The sequence below is a fragment of the Spizellomyces punctatus genome (genome assembly GCF_000182565.1).
Source record: "Spizellomyces punctatus DAOM BR117 chromosome Unknown supercont1.9, whole genome shotgun sequence".
In the NCBI taxonomy this organism is placed as follows: domain Eukaryota; kingdom Fungi; phylum Chytridiomycota; class Chytridiomycetes; order Spizellomycetales; family Spizellomycetaceae; genus Spizellomyces; species Spizellomyces punctatus.
In genome coordinates this window covers 825735-842165 of record NW_015971545.1, presented here as the reverse complement: position 1 = coordinate 842165, position 16431 = coordinate 825735, and the positions used below count along the sequence as shown (strand labels likewise).

Below are 16431 nucleotides of genomic sequence, written 5' to 3'. Positions count from 1 at the left end.
CTGGTGTAGTAGCTAGGCCAGTTTCTGTCACCTCTACACTATCAAATGTCATTTGAAATCCTGAGCCATTCGTTTCCGTGGGTACTATGCCACCAAACGGGACGGCTGGTTGCCCGCATCTTAGTTGATAAAGTCAATGTCAACGCTAAGTGCCGCTTCTCCACTGAGCAGTGCTTCACAGATATTTTCAGCCGTTGATTATTAGTTTTGTTTGGGATGCTCTTGCTTCTGTGAGCTCATCGGGTCAAGTCTTTCTGATCTAGATGAGTATATTTAAAAATGATGTATTTACTGTATCCTCAGCAATCAATATGGGGAATTAGCTCAAATGGTAGAGCGCTCGCTTAGCATGCGAGAGGCACGGGGATCGATACCCCGATTCTCCAATCGCGCGGTCGAGAGAGGGTATTTTTTGTGTTTTGAATGTGATGGTGTCCAATTTTACAGCGGCCCTTTGGTATTGCTGTGCTGCAAGTATGCACGAATTACCCTGTCATGATGTACCCAACATTTAATGAAATTCGGTTCCCTCAGCTCGCTTAAACTCAGGCGAACTGGCGGCAAAAAAAGAAACAGCGATAAATCAAAGGGGAAAGGTGCTACTAGCGACGCTTCATCAGCACCCTCCGATGATACTTCCACAAACCAGCCGGAAGAACTGAGAACCACTACAGCTCTTGAACCGGAAAAGCAAAAAAGGCCGTCAACCCAAAAGTGGGCAAAAGAACTCAAAAGGCAAAGAAAATATCATAGGAAAAGACGTGTTTGATGACAAAAAAAAGGAGGAGCAGGAACCAGAAGAACCAGATGTTAGTTTGTGCATCAGAATGAGATTGTATATGAGCAGTCGAAGTGATTATGGTACAGTTTCCACAAGCTACAAGGCACCACCAGCCGAGTCTTCCGGTGCTCTATCCTCTCGTACTTCACTATGTTGTGTATGATCCGGTCTGCTCCATTTGTGGTTCATCTCCGTTCTTAATTTCCATTCTGTCATTGATGTCAAGCTTATCCATTTCATTTTTAGGTTCCTCACTGCAGTCTATCCGCTGTATATCGTGCGCATTCTCATCATGAGTTTCGTTTGTTGTCGGTATCTGCTCATTGTCAGCCGCACTCTCAGGCTTACTCCGTTTCGTCTCTTCCTCCAAAATGTTCTTTAAGGCCTTCCTTATTGCCGCTACATCATTTAGGAGGCCCCAATGTCCTACTAAACTTCTGACTTCCGAAAACGTAAATCCTAATGGCATACGCATATCTTCCCCGCTAACAATCCCATCCCCGGGCAGAAAGCGACATGGCCACATGAGTTTAATTTCGCGCTTTATTCCTAACGGTGTTTGAACCTTACGAACAGAGGAGCGAATACGAGTTGGTGTAGGGAATTTTGTAGAGGTTACCGTGGCGAATGGGGGATATGACTGATCGGGATTGTGGGAGAGGGACGTTCGGAAGGTTTTGGCGCTGTGAAGAGTCTGTTTGAGATATGTGTGGAAGCTTTGGAGATCCTCCTGCGTTTTTGCAGTATGGAAAACCTGGGAGAGGCGGTAGTTGAGCCACCTATATTGGAAGTCTAATTAGGCGAGGTTGGATTGCTGCAATTCAAGCACACAAGACCTACTCGTCGGCATTATAAAAATCAATCAAAATATCCTCTTCTTTATCATCCACCAAACCTTTGCCATCGGTCGGCAAAAATACAAAAGAAGTCCGCGCTCCAAAGTGCAGTCCAGCTGACATCAACGTTCGGTTCAACATAAAGGGTGCGCCACGTCTTAAAGCCCATATAATGAGCGGAACACTTCCAAAAGGCGTTCCAACAAACACAACACCACGAAACAGCTCTGGTCGTCTATTGATCACTGAAAGAGCCACGAGGCCGCCCATGGAGTGCGCAACAAGGAGGATTTTTTGGTGGTTATTGCGTTCATAAATGTTACTAAGGAAGGTCTCAAGGGACTTTGAAGCATGGTGTGGGGATTTGCGCCAATCGTAGGCGAAAGGGTGGAAGCGAAAGGCTCCTGAGCTGCATTTTTCCCAGGAAACAAATTCACGCACGAGATCGGCGCAAACATTGATTGGACCTAGACGGTCGAAAATACTGAATTTTTAAAAAAGAATGGTGTCAAAAGAAACTCGTAGAAAAGGATATATTAAGATATAAGTCAATGAAAGGAACTCACCCGCTTGGCACAAGCCTGTCGTCCTCCTCATCTCCGCCTAGGGGGAGTCTCAAATCTGGGGTATTCCAATTCAACACTGCATCCATCGAAAGCCATTCCCTCCGGCCGGTAGATCGATCTTCCAGGAAGGAACCATACATGCCGCCCATCAGGACAAGGTCCCCCTCCAAGAAATGAAACGGATGTCGATGCCCGCAGGGTCGCAAGTTGCGCGTTGCGGATCCGGTGACAGATGCCCAAGCCTTAGTCCAGGCGCTGGCTGCTGTGGTAGCGTCCCCATCTGGTGTCGTTGACCGGACGGTACCTTGTTCGGGTGCGGTATTTGAAGCTGGTGTGAGGCCGGGTAGTGGTGCTACCTCGTCGGGCGGTGCGGGAAAGGATCTGGTATCAAGGAAGGGTGGCATGGGTATGTTTAAATTGAATCCGAACGCAGCCCATCCACTTGGAGCTTGAGCTGCAGCATCGGCGGCTCGCTGTACGGCAATAATCTCATCTTTGTTTGTCTCTGTTTTAGAGGCTTGAGTTGGGTCTCCTCTTTCATTACTCAGATCCTTTAGCTCCACTTCCTCTGGACACTCGTCATCGCTCAATTCCTCTGAACCACCCAGAAACTGCCAAATCGAATTCCACCCGACGCCTAAACTGGGAACCTTTGCTGCGATATCATACTGCTCAGTGTCGGAACTGTCGTCATCGTCCGCCGGAGGAAGTGACGAACTTCGCTGTGGGATAGAGGTTGCGATATTGCTAGGGGTGGTAGGTAGTGGACCATCGTTTGACTGATCGACCGCAGGCTTCGTGAGAGACTCTGCGGCATGAGAAACCGTTTGAAAGGCGGAGGACGCTGCAGCCGACAGTGGTTCAAGCAGCTGAAGAAGTGTACCCATTGAACAATGAACCAGGTAAATTGGTCACAAATCGTCTATTCTCTCTCAATAAAAATTATGTAGCTATCCTAATTACAACAACTAGAATACCCATGTCGGAAACCCAAAATCCTCAACCTCAACTTTTTTGTCGGTTGCTGTTCAACCAAACGCGTGACGTGACGGTGAAAGCCGCCGATGATCAAATTGTTTAACCTATTCAACCGATTGAAATCACAAGCAACGTGGCTCGAGTTGGATTGGCAGTGTTCGATACCAACTACTGCCAGATGTGCTTTGTTAGATGACTGTCTCGTCTGGGGACTGAAGATGATCGCCGCTCAATATCCAGGAATTTCGTCTCTGCTCCTAAATCCTTCCCTCCAGAGGACCTTGTCGGTGTATTTAAGCTACTGTACCTGCCCTCTGGTTTGTAATCGGATCTGGAATGCTGCCGTGTAAAATTAAATGGCTAATATACCCAAATAATAGGCAACAGCATTTCAAAAGAACTCTTGATGACAGAGGCAATGGGAATATTCCATATTTTCTACTGCAGCGAGGCTTACGATTGACCAACTTAATATGACATGGAATCACATCCTCGACTGCATAAAGTCGGATAACCCTTTCATAAAGATCCAGCTGAGGTGGTCAATACTCTATCATATTCATTTACCTATAAAGAACTCAAGGACGTTCACCAAACCTTTCTTCAGTCATAAAAGAAATAACCCGTGTTGCTGCCTATCGTATCGTCTGAAGCTCATTGAAACCCATCAATGCATCCAGAATCGATACCAACCCGATCGAAATTTCTGCACTTATTCCGCAGGACAGTATTGCTTGACAAGCCAATTCGAAATACTGTGGTGATGATTGCATGAGGGTGCTGTTCTCAAGATTGTGATACGCACATAATTTACATGCGCTCCCAATTCATCATCGGGGAATTAGCTCAAATGGTAGAGCGCTCGCTTAGCATGCGAGAGGCACGGGGATCGATACCCCGATTCTCCACTCCCATTCTTTCATAGCTGTGTTTTTTGTTCTGTAAACGACTACCCTGTATGTTTGCATTACAGGACGTTTGATATTGGCTGTCACACCAAATCATGTTCCAATACTGCCCAGACTTTATATTCATTTAGCTGCCTTTTCTGAGAAGGATTATCATTACCGCCTGGTCCAAAGGTCAGTCTACCCATGAATCATATCCATTAAAGGACGTTATGGTGATTTTCCGGTCTCCCTTGAACGGCCCCAAAAGACGTTGTGCGTTTATTGTTCCGCGGTTTTACTATGTTGGCTGATGCGCGCAGCTGTTTGCCCTTTTTGAGAATTTGTCGACAATTACAACTTTCCAAAGCACTCCGTACTGTTTGTTTATCCTTCTTTTTGCTCTCACAGTCTATCTGTTCTTTAACAGAGTTCGTTTTGGCTGTTCGTCACCATAATGCTGGAGATGATTCAAAGCAGCCCGTTAACAAAATAAACCAAGACATGCATTGTCCTTGTACGTGCTAATTTAGATCGTATTTATGTGCCATTACTTTGTTATTGGTTTCAATCGAAGCAGTGTGCGCATCCAACAACCTATTGGACTATCCAGGTGCTGTTTAAGCACACTCTATACCAAGCTTCAGGGTGGGATTTATTTCTCGTTTAAATGAATTATCAGGTCCAAAACCGTTACTCATCAATACAAAAAAAAGCATAGAGCAGGAAAACATCATGGAGCGGAAGGGAAGTAACAGTACGAGAATAATTCTTACAGAAACAAAAAAAAGCCATAGGCAGAGACAGAACACTACATCGGCAAAACACAAAAGTATGTCGAAAAAAAAAAAAAAGAAACAACACTATTACTGAAAAAAAAAAGGTATCAATGCAACACATCATCCCAAAACCTTCTTCAATCCATCCCACTTTCTCTGCAACTCTGATCTCTGATTCTCGCAATCCGCCCATTTGAGTTTCGTCTCAGCAACGACATCCTGCAATCCAATGACCTCTTCTTGCAATTCTGCGTTCCGCGCAGTAAGTTCCAGGTTCTTGTGAGCCAAGCGTTCCATCTCCGCTTGAACAGCTTGTTCAGCCATTTTCCGCTCATCCGCTGCTCGGGCTTCTAGTTCCGATACACGGGTTTGGAGTGTATCTGCTCGTTCCCGATCGCGCTCAGAACAAACAGTTGCTTCCAAGAGTCTGTTGGCCAATGTGACGTGTTCACGGTTGAGGATTTCGTACTCGGTTTCCATTCGCTTTATGGTTTCCATCATTCTTCGCATTTCTGCGCGGAGGGCATCCGCTTCCATGTGTTCTGGGCTGGCCATGCGGACGGCTTCAGCGTGTTCAGCGGCAAGTTTGTCCAATCTTCCTTTAGAGATGCGGATGGACGCCGCGTCGTAGATGAGAGCCACGACATTGTCGGCGTACACGTCGAATAACCCGTTTTTGAGGAACTCTAGGAGATTTTCAAAGTCGAGGGTAAGGATGATATCTTGGTTACGTTTGATTAAGGCAAGGGCGAAACGGAGCATGGCATCAACGCCTTCGGCAAAGATGACGTCCATGATTCGGAAAACGGCGGACAAAGGAAAGCGGTAGGCAAACATGGTCATAAACCTTGCAAAACCGGAATAGGATCAACTTTAAAGTCATGAATGTGATATGACTTGATCTCCGACAAAAACTCACCATTGTGAGGCATACATGGTACTCTTCACCTCCTGCTCTTCCAAATGCTTGGCAACGGCTGGAAACTGTTCTTCAAGTAGCTCATCATACTGATATAATCGTAGTTGCAGTCCAACCATCTGAGGGGCGTACAGCTCTCGGAGCTTGTAGTCTTTCATCAGCCGTACTAGTACGCAAAAAGCCTCCTCATCGGGCATCTGGTACGAAAGGTTTAATTAGTTATAACCTCAATCGTACGGGTAACTCAAAAACACGCACATTCAACAAAAGGGCACCAACGACGAATGCAATTCCTTGGCAATAGCCGATTTCTGTGTCATACAAGCTATAAGCTTTGATGATATTGAATAAGCTCTCCTGTCCTGGGCCTCCAGGTTCCTGAAATCGTTCATGTTTCGGAAATGTTCGCGCCAAATCTCGTTGAATCACTTTCTCATGAATGGAAGTGCGGGTTATTAGAGTTGCGTATTGGTTTTCCAGGTCCGGGTCTTTTCCTTTGCATATGAGTTGCCACACCATTCCACGTAGAGAGTCAGGTATTCCTTGATGTAGTTTTCGTGTGAATGTGCGAGGGTGCTTGCGAACAGTTGTTTCGTAGTCATTCATCACTTTGCCCCAAAACTCTGTAAATGGTTGCAAATAATCAGACCGGAGAATCCTTGGTTGCGCAATACGTGATGTAATTACCCCAATCTGTTTCGATTTCATTCTCCTCTGGCCCTCTTCCCTCTCCCAACATGGACTCTTTCACAGCTTGGAAACTTGCTTGCAGATAAGCCGCGGGAGAGAACCACCCTTTCTTGGTTTCTTCCTTTTCGACTTCTTCCTTTGTAACCTCCTTTTCCTCCTCCAACCGGGCCAAGACAAAGTAAGACTCGTCCTCTGTCGCGTCACCTTGGGTCGGTGTGCTCGAAACAGAGTCCATGGATTGAGTGGAGGGCCGTCGGTGAACTGCAAGCGGGGAGCTAGCACTGTCCGGTGATACTGGTTCTGAGCTCTTGCGGGACGTGCCCACAGATGCGGATCGACTGTTTGGTGGTAGAGGGTTCGCAGAAAAGGGTTCCGATTTGCTTCTACTTCGTGGCGATGCAGAGTTGACATTAGGAGCTGATGAAGGGCGTCGCGGCTTCCCCATGAAACCAGACATTGTGGGCCGCGACGGTGTTACAGTAGAGAATCCGGACATGGTTTTGGTTCGTTGTGGTGCGTGTGGTCGGAACATCTTGGGGGCATTTTCTTCAGAGGAGCTTCGTATATAGGTTGAAGATGGACGTCGGGGCATTTCGGATACCGCAGCCGCAGTTACATTTGCTTCAGCGATTGAAGAGGGTCGTCGTTTTCGCTGGGGAAGAAGCGCTAAAAGAGGACCGTAGCATGTAAGTCTCTTTCGCGATCGATCAGAGTATAAAAGAGATCTTACATGAAAAATCCATCGGGGAGCCATTCGCTGGTGTTTTCTGACCGTCGATGTCCGGTACTGTGTTGCTGATGCTGTTGGCAGCCGTATCTTCGGAACTACCATCCGTGTTGGCGGGCTGAACAATTGCTGGCGACTCGACAAGGTTCTCGGACAGTCGTTGTGCTTCCACCGCCGCTATTTCCTCGCTTCCCCTCTGCCTTGTTTCTTCCCTTATATTTTCATCACTCATACTGTCCATTTCAAGGTCAACAGTACCGTCTTCGCCTCCCTGTTCCTCCACTTGTACATTTTCGTCAGGGGAATTCTGCAGAGTTGTCCGCGCCTCAGCAACTCCTTCTGCCTTTTCCTCACGTCTTACAGTTCCATTTAGCACCTCAGGTGACATTTCAAGTTTGGAACACGAGCGAGGAACGAACGGACTATGGTGATTTGTGACCGACGCAGGCGACGAATCAAGCGTAAAAGGAGGTGCCTGCGCGTGGGACTCTACAAACATATCTCGGCGCGCACGCAGAGGGCGTCGTGATTAGTCGTTTGGTCACGCTCAGTCTTTCTCTCTCTCTCTCTCGGTGTTGAGTGCGATGAAAGAAGTGTTTATGCTGGGTAGTGCGCTAGTGTGAGGAACAGTTGAATGTTCGGAATGGGAGTGCAAATGGGCAATTGTCAGAATATAAATCTTGAACGTGTAAACACAGAGTCCCAATCTGCCAATGCGTTCAATGGGTGTTCATGTCCTCACTGCCAGCAATGTCCTCCCCAACAGGTCCCCGTAAAAAATCGCTTGCTCAAAGGCGTCCACTACTTGGTCAAAATCAAAACGCGCGCGCTGTACTTGCGGCTCTGTGCACGCAGGAGGGTGGCTTTGGTAACGAACTGACGGCGTCCAACAAAAAAGATGAACGAATTTCAACAATTTACAAGCACAGAAGGGATAAATCACAAATTGGTTTTTGCAAAATCAAGGATCTTGTTCAACGGATGGTGTTATCGTTAATGAACAGCTACGAAAGCAGTAAACAGCATGACATTTCTATAATAATAGAGAGGTTTCCAGTGTGTGTGTGTGGATCATGGCATAACCCGTGTGCAGATCCCAAACTTATCAAAAACCCATCCTCAAAATAGCAACAGAAATGCATTTTCCAAAGCGCCGAGTTTCCATCACTTTGAAGGAGGAGGTTATGACTCTGTGTCACCGTTTGTGGCGGCGGTTGGCTCCCCTTTTGTTTCATGTTTTGCCTACCACGTTTGACAGAGTTCAAATCCCGCTACAAGCACTTGCCATCCTTTTTTTTTCAAGTTTTAGACTTGATATCCATCCATCTTAAAACAAATCCAATGTACGCCAGCCAACTCTAGGACAAGGTAAAACGACTACTACAAGTGGAATGACATATCCTCAGTAGAGCTTCAGGGACCATTTCCCTTGTCGCTCACTCGCCTAAAGGGCACGCCAAGCTGCAACTTCGGGCCCAGATGAACGCGTTCATGTCGCGTTCTCGCTTACGGTGCAACGCGTTTTTCGCCTCATCTCTTCATAAAAAGAGCGCAACTCTCTTCTCGTCTCCCCCAGCAGACAGTTTTCTCTCAAAACCAGACTAATCTTTCTTACGAACGAACGTAAAGCATGGCGTCAACAGCTTTTGCTATTGTTTTGGATGACGAACAGGATGTGACGACGCTCCCTGTCCATGCCGAAGAGCTCTCGCCAAAGATTCCTAGAAAATTTGAAGGACGTAAAGCCCAAAGAAGGTTTGTTCTTTGCCCTAATGTTTAGACGTGCTTGTCGCGAGTTGCCTGTCTCACCCTCCTCGTAACTTTGGTAGCTTCAGCCAAGAAGACCTGGAGGAGAAAATGTCCAAGGCAGCCGAACGCAAAGCAGTATGTATCTCGTACCTACATAGTCTTTCCTTGCGCTGTTCTAAATTGTCGCTTTTGATATTGATAGGAGCACATTCGGAATCTTGCTCTCAAGGCCCACCAAGCGACCACCCACGCCATCGAGACCTCCCAGGCCGTTCACGAATCTCAAGTGGCCCACACACAAGACACCTACCGCAAGCTATGCGAAAAGATGCGCATGGCTGACATGCTTCGAAAGGAAGCTGTTGAAAAGCGGGGCGAAAAGCGCCAGCGACGATGCAGTGTACCTGCACGCGTTGTTCCAGATGTGGAATCCAAGTTGGAGGCGGCTGCACTTCGTCGCATGCAATTAGAGGAGGAGAGGATGGAAAAGTTGAAGAGGCATGAGGAGCATGCCGAGTGGGTCAGGAAGAGGAAGATGGGCGGAATGGTGGTGGGTGTGTAATGTAAAAAGAATGGACTTTCAACTTTGTGTAAAGGGGTTTATGTGTGAACCAAATTTGTAAAAGTATACCCAATTAACATGATGCAATTCTAATCGCTATCGCTAGAACTGCTAGAACTGCTACCGCTTCCCTTCTTGTGCTTCTTTTCCTTTTTGTCATGTTTATCCTTTTTCTGTTTGTGCTCCTTGTGTTTCTTGTCCTTATGCTTTCCCCCGTGTGAATCATGGGCACCAGGCGCTGCAGGCGCCCCATGTGTAGCCTGCAAACGTTTGAATTCTTCAACAGAATGGTCGGAATGAGCCTTATTCTGATGTTTGAGCCATTGATCATAAGCGAGATATCCGACACCTAAGGGACGAATGACCAAAGTTAAAATGGCTGTGGCTCAAGAAAGTGAAACGGACAAGACCATACGCACCAGCTACAGCAACCGCTCCCAACACTCCTCCTAGCGTAACGTTCAGACCTGAGTGATTGCTTCCTGATGGCGCCGGTGCTCCTTGTTGCGGTTGCCCCGGCCCAGGTGGATGTGCACCACCACCTAAAGCCTGCTGAATATTACTAAAGAGTCCTCTGTCCTTGTCTTGCTCATTCGCCGGAGGCGATTGTTGGGGTTGGCCAGGCTCATAATAGTACGGTTGGTTTGGCTGCCCGTTGTTGGGAGGCGGTTGAGCGTAAGATTGTTGCGGTTGTGGCGGTGCTTGAGTGTAGGTGTTGTTGGGGTCTGGAAATGGGACTGACATGTTTACAGAGTTGATGCGCAAGGTGGAGGAAGGCAGACCAACAAAGTCTTTTTATACGTGGGTATCCCGTAAGGCTGTGTGCACCCCCAACTATAAACGGTAAAGGCGTATTTTTAAAGGGCTTGTTCACCCAACGCCGTCTGCGACGCGACGCGTCAGAAGTTGGCATGGCTGCCAAGGATCACAAGAGCCTCCCCACGCCGACTTCCCACCACCGCTCTCTAGCCCCGCTCCGAAATTTAAAGCCCACAATGCGACCCGCCCTTTCTAACAGCATGACAAACCCCTGTCCAACACCCCATCTCTTACATACACCATCATGACACGCAGAATCCCACTCATGAGTAATCGAACTCGCATCAGCAACATGGACCCAGGTTTCATTTGTTGATACTGGTATAGTGATAGGATCTGCTAGGACGACCATCATGTGTCCTGTGTTGGTTGTTCGAGAGGGTATAGACCAGGTTATCAAGTCTCCTGGAATGAGATCTGAGACACGGTGGATGCGTTTCCATCTCGGATGAGTGGAATTTAGGCCATAAATGAAATTTGCATAATCTTGTGCCCGAGGCATGGGGGGATCCACAGCAGTGTCATTGCGCTCTTTGGGCACATCTTGCAAATGTGCCGTCAGACCGGTCGTATAGAGTAAATACGAAACGAAACATGAACAGTCTGTGTGATAGGTCCCTCGTTGACCATTGATTCGTGAGACATGGGTGTAAGTCGTTTTTTGCAAGCCTTTTGAGCTTGCATACTCTGCTGCTGCTGCAAGGAGGCTGCTGGGGGCGTCATCAATCGGAGGAAGATACGGTAAATGGGTGTATGCACCAAGGTCGCAGACGTATCGGTATGGTGACGATGAAGTTGTACGTGGTGAATAAAAATATGTCACCAAAATGAAGGTGAGCAAGGTAAATAGCGCTAGAGGACGCTGGTACGCCATGAAGGGTCCTCTGAATAGTGTAGAGTCAAACGAAGTCCGTGCATATGTGTTACTGTTGCCATGGAAGGGAGCATTTACAATATTGCGAAAAAAAAATCGCATCGGCCCCAGAGTGGAGAATCGGGGTATCGATCCCCGTGCCTCTCGCATGCTAAGCGAGCGCTCTGCCATTTGAGCTAATTCCCCGTGAGTTGACATGACTGTTTAACAACATGCAGAGATATCACAATACCGACCGACACATGGATGAAGAGAGATAGAGCAGAGCATCTCAAGAATGCAAAGGACCGTCAGACAGGAATCAGACAGTGAGCCAAAACTCTTGCATGTCTTCGGACTGGGTCACTCGATGCAACTCGATTCAGAGACTGGCTTTCACTACCTGCAGAGGGAATTGTTTTGCCGAATTGCGACTTTGGCAAGACTTGTGCACCACTGGATGCTTATTGACTAGGTAGACTTGAGAGGATACGAGAGGAACTCGTGCACCATTCCATCCATTTTATGGTCGCAGGCAGCAATAGATGTTCTTAAAACACAAAGAATTACTTTGTGATGCATCTGTGCTCACTTCCCAGATTGGCACACACGAGCCATCCGCAATGTGTGTCTCTTGGGAGCGGGAACTGCGTGCAAAAGACAACGTTTGGATGTCGGACAATTCACATGCAATCTTCATTTATCATTCATTCTTGCCATATGGAAGTGTACAGTATCTTGCGCAACCTTCACTGATATCCCCGTTTTAAAGTTTAGCATGAGCGAGCGGACGGACCAGTTTCCATTCTTGTGTGAACGATGGAGGTAATGCCAAGACCTAAGCCGTTTTCGTTCATCAAACACAAGCGGCAAGCGGAGCTCTTGTTAAACCATGAAAATTACTCCAAAATCAACAGAATATCGACTGTTTGTGCATGTCCCACAAAAGAGGCAAGAAACCATCTGTGGCTATAAATATTAAAGTTAACTAAGCCGTTTACTTAACGTGGAAAATGACGTAAAAGAATCCACCTAAAACCGAGTGTTCCAAAACAGAAAAGCCCCTGTCGTGTGACCTCTCCCAGTGCCTTGGTTCATGGATGTGAGAAAGTGGAAAAAAAGCGACGAGATTTCGCATTTCGTTTCAGTGGTTAAATCGAGCAGATTGAAATTATTTCTCGATTTTGACTAATCAGCCTAAACCAGTTCAAAGCAACACTCTTGCACCACTTGCACTCGGTCTTGGTGTCGTTTTGGAAGGAGTAGATGATGTTGTCGATTGCGTTAAGGTTTTTTGTTGTAAAGGACCAATATGATGGCTTCCGAGCATTACCCTTCCTATTGATAGACACCACGCGACTAGCCAGAAACAAGGCCCGATGAACGGCTTGAAAGAAACCGACTGCCCGCAGCCAAGGAAATCTTTCTGCCTCGGAAGGCCAGAGACATTCACGGTAAACAAGTTGGAACACATCCGTCGATGGCTCTCCTTTTCTTTGTTTATTCAACAAAACGGAATGTCTTGTTGCAGTGCGGCGGCCCCCCACCTTACTTTTCCAAGACCTGTATGGGAGCGGCTAATGATGAAGCCGTGTTCCTTTTCAACCAGCTAGACACCTTTGGGTGTGGATTCTTTGCTAGGCTGCCTCCCAGTGTGTTTTAAGACGTCCCGCGGGATATAGCCACTTTTTCTTAAACTATTTTTAACTTTTTTACAGCCAGCTTGCCAAGCGAAATGATGTACGGGAAAAGAACCAAGTCTAGCTTAACATTGTACCACCTGTATGCTAGACATGGGTAATGACCTTTTAAAAAATCTACTGCTGACAATGGGGGCAGATGAGCAGCGGACACTTTTCCTGTTGTTCTTTTTTGTTTTTTTTTAGTAGCGGCAAAAGAAAGTCGTTTTTATTAAGGATATTGTTTACTTTGAATTTCATCAAATAAAAGGGCCCCCTTCTGCTTTCCCTCTTGGATTATTTTCCAACCACCACAGCTCGGGCTCTTGATTCATACACTCTGTACCTCATTCCACACAACATCTCCTCTTGTCACTCCCCGGCTCACAACACACACACATTGCCATGTCTGAGACACCAACCCAAACCAAGGTGGACACAGCACCAGAGTCAAAGACCGTCCAAGATGTTGAGGCCCCCACAACAAAGGATGATGGATTTGCAAACAAAACCGGATTCTGGACACGGAAAAGGAAGACCTGGGCTTTCGGATGCCTTGGTTTGATCGCCGTGTTATTGATTGTCTTGTTGCCCGTCATCTTCCTGGTCATTGTGCCAAAGATTGCTCGTACGTTTGCAAAGTTTTTTCATACTGCTCTCAACCAGTACTTACCATTCCTATTTTCCCATGATGCTTAGAATCTTCTATCGACGACTCCGTCCTTACATTCGTCGACGCCAGCATCAGCAACCCCCAAAACAACTCGTTTACGCTTTCCGTCAAAATCGATGTCACCAATGCCGGCCACTTTGACGCTACCCTTATCCACAACTCCCCTCTTACAATTTCCTGGATTGGCGGCCTAGACCCCAACGACCAATCTGAGAAGCCAATTTTGGAAGTTAACATGGGTGCTTTCTCAGTTTCTGGCGGCAAAGGCACCATCGAGCAAACGGTTCAAAACGTTACTGTCCTGAGCCAGCAGGCTTTGACCGGTTTCAACAAATTCATGATCGTCTCCCCCAGCTTCAAATGGAGGTTGCGAGCTGATATGTGGGTCAAGGCTGTTGGCCGCACCTACAAGGGTCTGACGATGGACAAGGTTGTTGAGCTGAAGGGTATGAACCAACTCAAGGGCACCGCTATCCGTCAGTTCCAGCCCAAGGCTGTTCCCGACCCAGCCCAACCTCTCCCCATCGCTATGAATGCCACACTCAACAACCCCTCTCCCATCGGTATCGAACTCGACACTATTGTCTTCAACGTCACTCTTCCCGTACCTGGCACGAACATCACTCTCCCACTTGGTCAAGCAACTAGCATCGGGAAGACTATGCTCAAGTCTGCGGGAGAGACAACCCTGCCTTTGGACGCTGTATTGGCTCCCACCGGTGCGTTCCCCCCAGCTATTCAAGCGGCATTGGGCCAAGTTTTGGGTGGCCAAACCAATGCGCATTTGAAAGTTGTGCCCATCTCCGTTGGCGGTGACAATCCAGTCTCCTGGGTTGCAGGTGCATTGATTGGATTGCCTCTCGAGGTTGAGTTGGGCAAAGCACCAGCGTAATCATATCACGGAGCATAATGTAGTAGTATTAAAACTGTAGAGATGGTTACGATAATTGCGGTGGGATTGCAAAGGTGTGACTTTGTTCATTTGTATAATTTGTGAAGGATTGAAATTGCCGGAACTTGTCGCCTGGTGCGAATGTCCGGTCAAATTTCAAAATAAATATTGACCTCATTTCCAAAACATTTTCAAATACTTTAATCTTGGAAGGTTCTCAATGGTATCCGTCCTTGAGCTGTTCCCCTTCCTGGGTCATCCGCCTACGCGCGCGGGGGGACTGGGAACGTGCTGCTACTGGAAGATGGGCAGTTTCCGGAACGTTATGGTAACTGAACCCTTCTGGCGCTCTTTGCACGTCAACTTTTTGTGTCATGCCACATCATGATGGCTGGCCTTTCGGGTTTGCTAATAAAACAGTACATAAAGAGCACCCTTCATAGATTTCCTTCCCACCCAACTTTTTGTCGAACTGCTTTTTCAATTATAACTGATCAACAACTCACTCTTTTCAATTTCAACCTATGGCTGACGTTGACCGCACCTTTCGACAACTGGAACGCAACATGCAACGAGTCCTACGTGACGTTCTCTCCGACTTTGGTCCCGGTAGCCCGCTTCTGATCACCCGTGGGCCGACCCAAGGCGGCCAGGGCCGGAAAGGTCCGCCTGCCGAGTGGATGCCCCCCGTTGATGTATTGGACGCCGGTGACCACTTTTTGGTAAAGCCCTCTTCTTATCCTTTATGAGTTCGCAAGATTCTCTAACACATCACACGACCTGCACAGATCTACAGCGAACTCCCAGGCGTACCCAAAGACAAGGTCAAAGTCGAACTCTCGGACGAAAACACACTCATGATCTCTGGTGAATACCCAAAGCCCGAAGTCTATGAGAAAGCCCAGGCTTTATACGCTGGCGAGATCATGTACGGCAAGTTTGCTCGTGCCATTCCGCTTCCTCCTGGAAAATTCGATCCAAACAAGGTTGAAGCCAAGCTCGACAATGGACTGTTGACGGTCAAGGTTGGAAAGGCTGAGCAGCCTCAACCAAAGCAGATTACCGTCGAATGAAGGGTCGTTGAGTTCTAAAGTGCTTGAGTGGGATTCTCGCTGGTTTGTGCTTTGTGGTGCAGGTGCTTGCAGTTTGTGCTCTATATTGCTTGCGTTTCTTTTGTAAATTCCTGTACATATATATCCTGTCATGTGATGGTCTAGCATTCTAGTCTATGCATATGAATTTTGGAGGGCACAGTGGTGCAAGAAATTGTCCCATCAATGCCTCCTATGAATACTTATTCCTTCACTAAATACTAGTTGTCAGAACTTAAGACTGATTTCCATACGCATTAATGAAAATGCCTCCCAGGTGGAAGCACGGATGATCAAAACACGACCAAAAAAAACAACACACTATTTCAGAGAATGGAGAATCGGGGTATCGATCCCCGTGCCTCTCGCATGCTAAGCGAGCGCTCTGCCATTTGAGCTAATTCCCCATGAATGTACAGATTACCCCACATTTATATGTCAGAAATGAACTCTCTTCATCATGGAGTAATGCGCTTCCAAATGCGCTACTTGGATGGTCTCATGAAGGTAGGTGCTGTTAATTAGAAGGTGGGCGGAAGCTAATCCCATGCATGGTGTAGCCAAAAGCCTGTCTATTCCAATAATGCTATTCCACCGCTTGTTCCGACAGTGGATTGAACTTCTTGGCAATCTGTGAAGGTACATGTACGGACAGTCGTGGGGAATTTCTGTATTGATGCACGTATAAATGGGAAGCTTTAGCTTGTCTGGTTTTGAACTACTAGTTCTTATGATTAAGCAGATTTGCGCGAAGGAGCTGTCGAGGTTTGGAAACGCCCCAAGTTCGTTCCACGAATTTCGTTCAAAGAGCACGAGAAATCGTGAACTTGCTGGGCTTTTGCGTAGCTGAAGCCTGTCCGCGCAATGAGTGTGTATATAGGAAAGGAGCAACTGCCACGGAAATGTTCATTGAATGTTTGGCAGTGTCTTGATTTGTGGATGGCTGCCTC

At 47.2% G+C, this 16431-nt stretch overlaps 7 protein-coding genes and 4 non-coding genes across 11 annotated transcripts; 5 read left to right on the top strand and 6 right to left on the bottom strand.

The window, feature by feature from the left end:
* Nucleotides 1–313: 313 nt before the first annotated feature.
* On the top strand, nucleotides 314–386 carry SPPG_10126. The gene has a single exon. It is a non-coding gene; the product is annotated as a tRNA-Ala (tRNA).
* A 366-nt stretch (nucleotides 387–752) lies between these two features.
* SPPG_05663 (uncharacterized protein) lies at nucleotides 753–3203 on the bottom strand. The gene is made up of 3 exons (XM_016753873.1): nucleotides 2184–3203; nucleotides 1622–2101; nucleotides 753–1560 (listed from the first exon to the last, which is right to left on the bottom strand). Exons 1-3 carry the CDS (start codon nucleotides 3068–3070, stop codon nucleotides 930–932), a joined length of 1998 nt encoding a protein of 665 aa, XP_016607462.1. The 5' UTR covers nucleotides 3071–3203; the 3' UTR covers nucleotides 753–929.
* A 793-nt stretch (nucleotides 3204–3996) lies between these two features.
* On the top strand, nucleotides 3997–4069 carry SPPG_10125. Its single transcript has one exon. It is a non-coding gene; the product is annotated as a tRNA-Ala (tRNA).
* A 613-nt stretch (nucleotides 4070–4682) lies between these two features.
* Nucleotides 4683–8349, bottom strand: SPPG_05662 (uncharacterized protein). The gene is made up of 5 exons (XM_016753872.1): nucleotides 7167–8349; nucleotides 6434–7102; nucleotides 6005–6369; nucleotides 5747–5943; nucleotides 4683–5674 (listed from the first exon to the last, which is right to left on the bottom strand). Exons 1-5 carry the CDS (start codon nucleotides 7660–7662, stop codon nucleotides 4948–4950), a joined length of 2454 nt encoding a protein of 817 aa, XP_016607461.1. The 5' UTR covers nucleotides 7663–8349; the 3' UTR covers nucleotides 4683–4947.
* A 331-nt stretch (nucleotides 8350–8680) lies between these two features.
* On the top strand, nucleotides 8681–9601 carry SPPG_05661 (uncharacterized protein). Its single transcript, XM_016753871.1, has 3 exons — nucleotides 8681–8918; nucleotides 8993–9047; nucleotides 9115–9601. The coding sequence occupies exons 1-3, from the start codon at nucleotides 8794–8796 to the stop codon at nucleotides 9472–9474; spliced, it is 540 nt and encodes a 179-aa protein (XP_016607460.1). The 5' UTR covers nucleotides 8681–8793; the 3' UTR covers nucleotides 9475–9601.
* On the bottom strand, nucleotides 9564–10218 carry SPPG_05660 (uncharacterized protein; the record flags this gene model as incomplete). The annotated part of the gene is made up of 2 exons (XM_016753870.1): nucleotides 9564–9823; nucleotides 9894–10218. 2 exons carry the CDS (start codon nucleotides 10216–10218, stop codon nucleotides 9564–9566), a joined length of 585 nt encoding a protein of 194 aa, XP_016607459.1.
* A 181-nt stretch (nucleotides 10219–10399) lies between these two features.
* SPPG_05659 (uncharacterized protein) lies at nucleotides 10400–11167 on the bottom strand (the record flags this gene model as incomplete). Its single annotated transcript, XM_016753869.1, has 1 exon — nucleotides 10400–11167. The coding sequence occupies one exon, from the start codon at nucleotides 11165–11167 to the stop codon at nucleotides 10400–10402; it is 768 nt and encodes a 255-aa protein (XP_016607458.1).
* A 113-nt stretch (nucleotides 11168–11280) lies between these two features.
* Nucleotides 11281–11353, bottom strand: SPPG_10124. The gene has a single exon. It is a non-coding gene; the product is annotated as a tRNA-Ala (tRNA).
* A 1877-nt stretch (nucleotides 11354–13230) lies between these two features.
* SPPG_05658 (uncharacterized protein) lies at nucleotides 13231–14390 on the top strand (the record flags this gene model as incomplete). Its single annotated transcript, XM_016753868.1, has 2 exons — nucleotides 13231–13453; nucleotides 13525–14390. 2 exons carry the CDS (start codon nucleotides 13231–13233, stop codon nucleotides 14388–14390), a joined length of 1089 nt encoding a protein of 362 aa, XP_016607457.1.
* Nucleotides 14391–14914: 524 nt separating this feature from the next.
* Nucleotides 14915–15463, top strand: SPPG_05657 (uncharacterized protein; the record flags this gene model as incomplete). The annotated part of the gene is made up of 2 exons (XM_016753867.1): nucleotides 14915–15112; nucleotides 15179–15463. 2 exons carry the CDS (start codon nucleotides 14915–14917, stop codon nucleotides 15461–15463), a joined length of 483 nt encoding a protein of 160 aa, XP_016607456.1.
* A 352-nt stretch (nucleotides 15464–15815) lies between these two features.
* On the bottom strand, nucleotides 15816–15888 carry SPPG_10123. Its single transcript has one exon. It is a non-coding gene; the product is annotated as a tRNA-Ala (tRNA).
* Between the last annotated feature and the right edge of the window lie 543 nt (nucleotides 15889–16431).

Excerpts from the sequence above, each read along its gene's own strand:
- SPPG_05663 (XM_016753873.1), bottom strand. The coding sequence starts at position 3,070 with ATGGGTACACTTCTTCAGCTGCTTGAACCACTGTCGGCTGCAGCGTCC. Across the intron at positions 2,102-2,183 it reads GACAGGCTTGTGCCAAGCGG|TATTTTCGACCGTCTAGGTC; the intron begins GTGAGTTCCTTT and ends TTAAAAATTCAG. Across the intron at positions 1,561-1,621 it reads GATTTTTATAATGCCGACGA|GTGGCTCAACTACCGCCTCT; the intron begins GTAGGTCTTGTG and ends CTTCCAATATAG.
- SPPG_05662 (XM_016753872.1), bottom strand. The coding sequence starts at position 7,662 with ATGTTTGTAGAGTCCCACGCGCAGGCACCTCCTTTTACGCTTGATTCG. Across the intron at positions 7,103-7,166 it reads CTCCCCGATGGATTTTTCAT|CGCTTCTTCCCCAGCGAAAA; the intron begins GTAAGATCTCTT and ends GTCCTCTTTTAG. Across the intron at positions 5,675-5,746 it reads ACCATGTATGCCTCACAATG|GTTTATGACCATGTTTGCCT; the intron begins GTGAGTTTTTGT and ends CGGTTTTGCAAG.
- SPPG_05661 (XM_016753871.1), top strand. The coding sequence starts at position 8,794 with ATGGCGTCAACAGCTTTTGCTATTGTTTTGGATGACGAACAGGATGTG. Across the intron at positions 8,919-8,992 it reads GGACGTAAAGCCCAAAGAAG|CTTCAGCCAAGAAGACCTGG; the intron begins GTTTGTTCTTTG and ends TAACTTTGGTAG. Across the intron at positions 9,048-9,114 it reads AGGCAGCCGAACGCAAAGCA|GAGCACATTCGGAATCTTGC; the intron begins GTATGTATCTCG and ends TGATATTGATAG.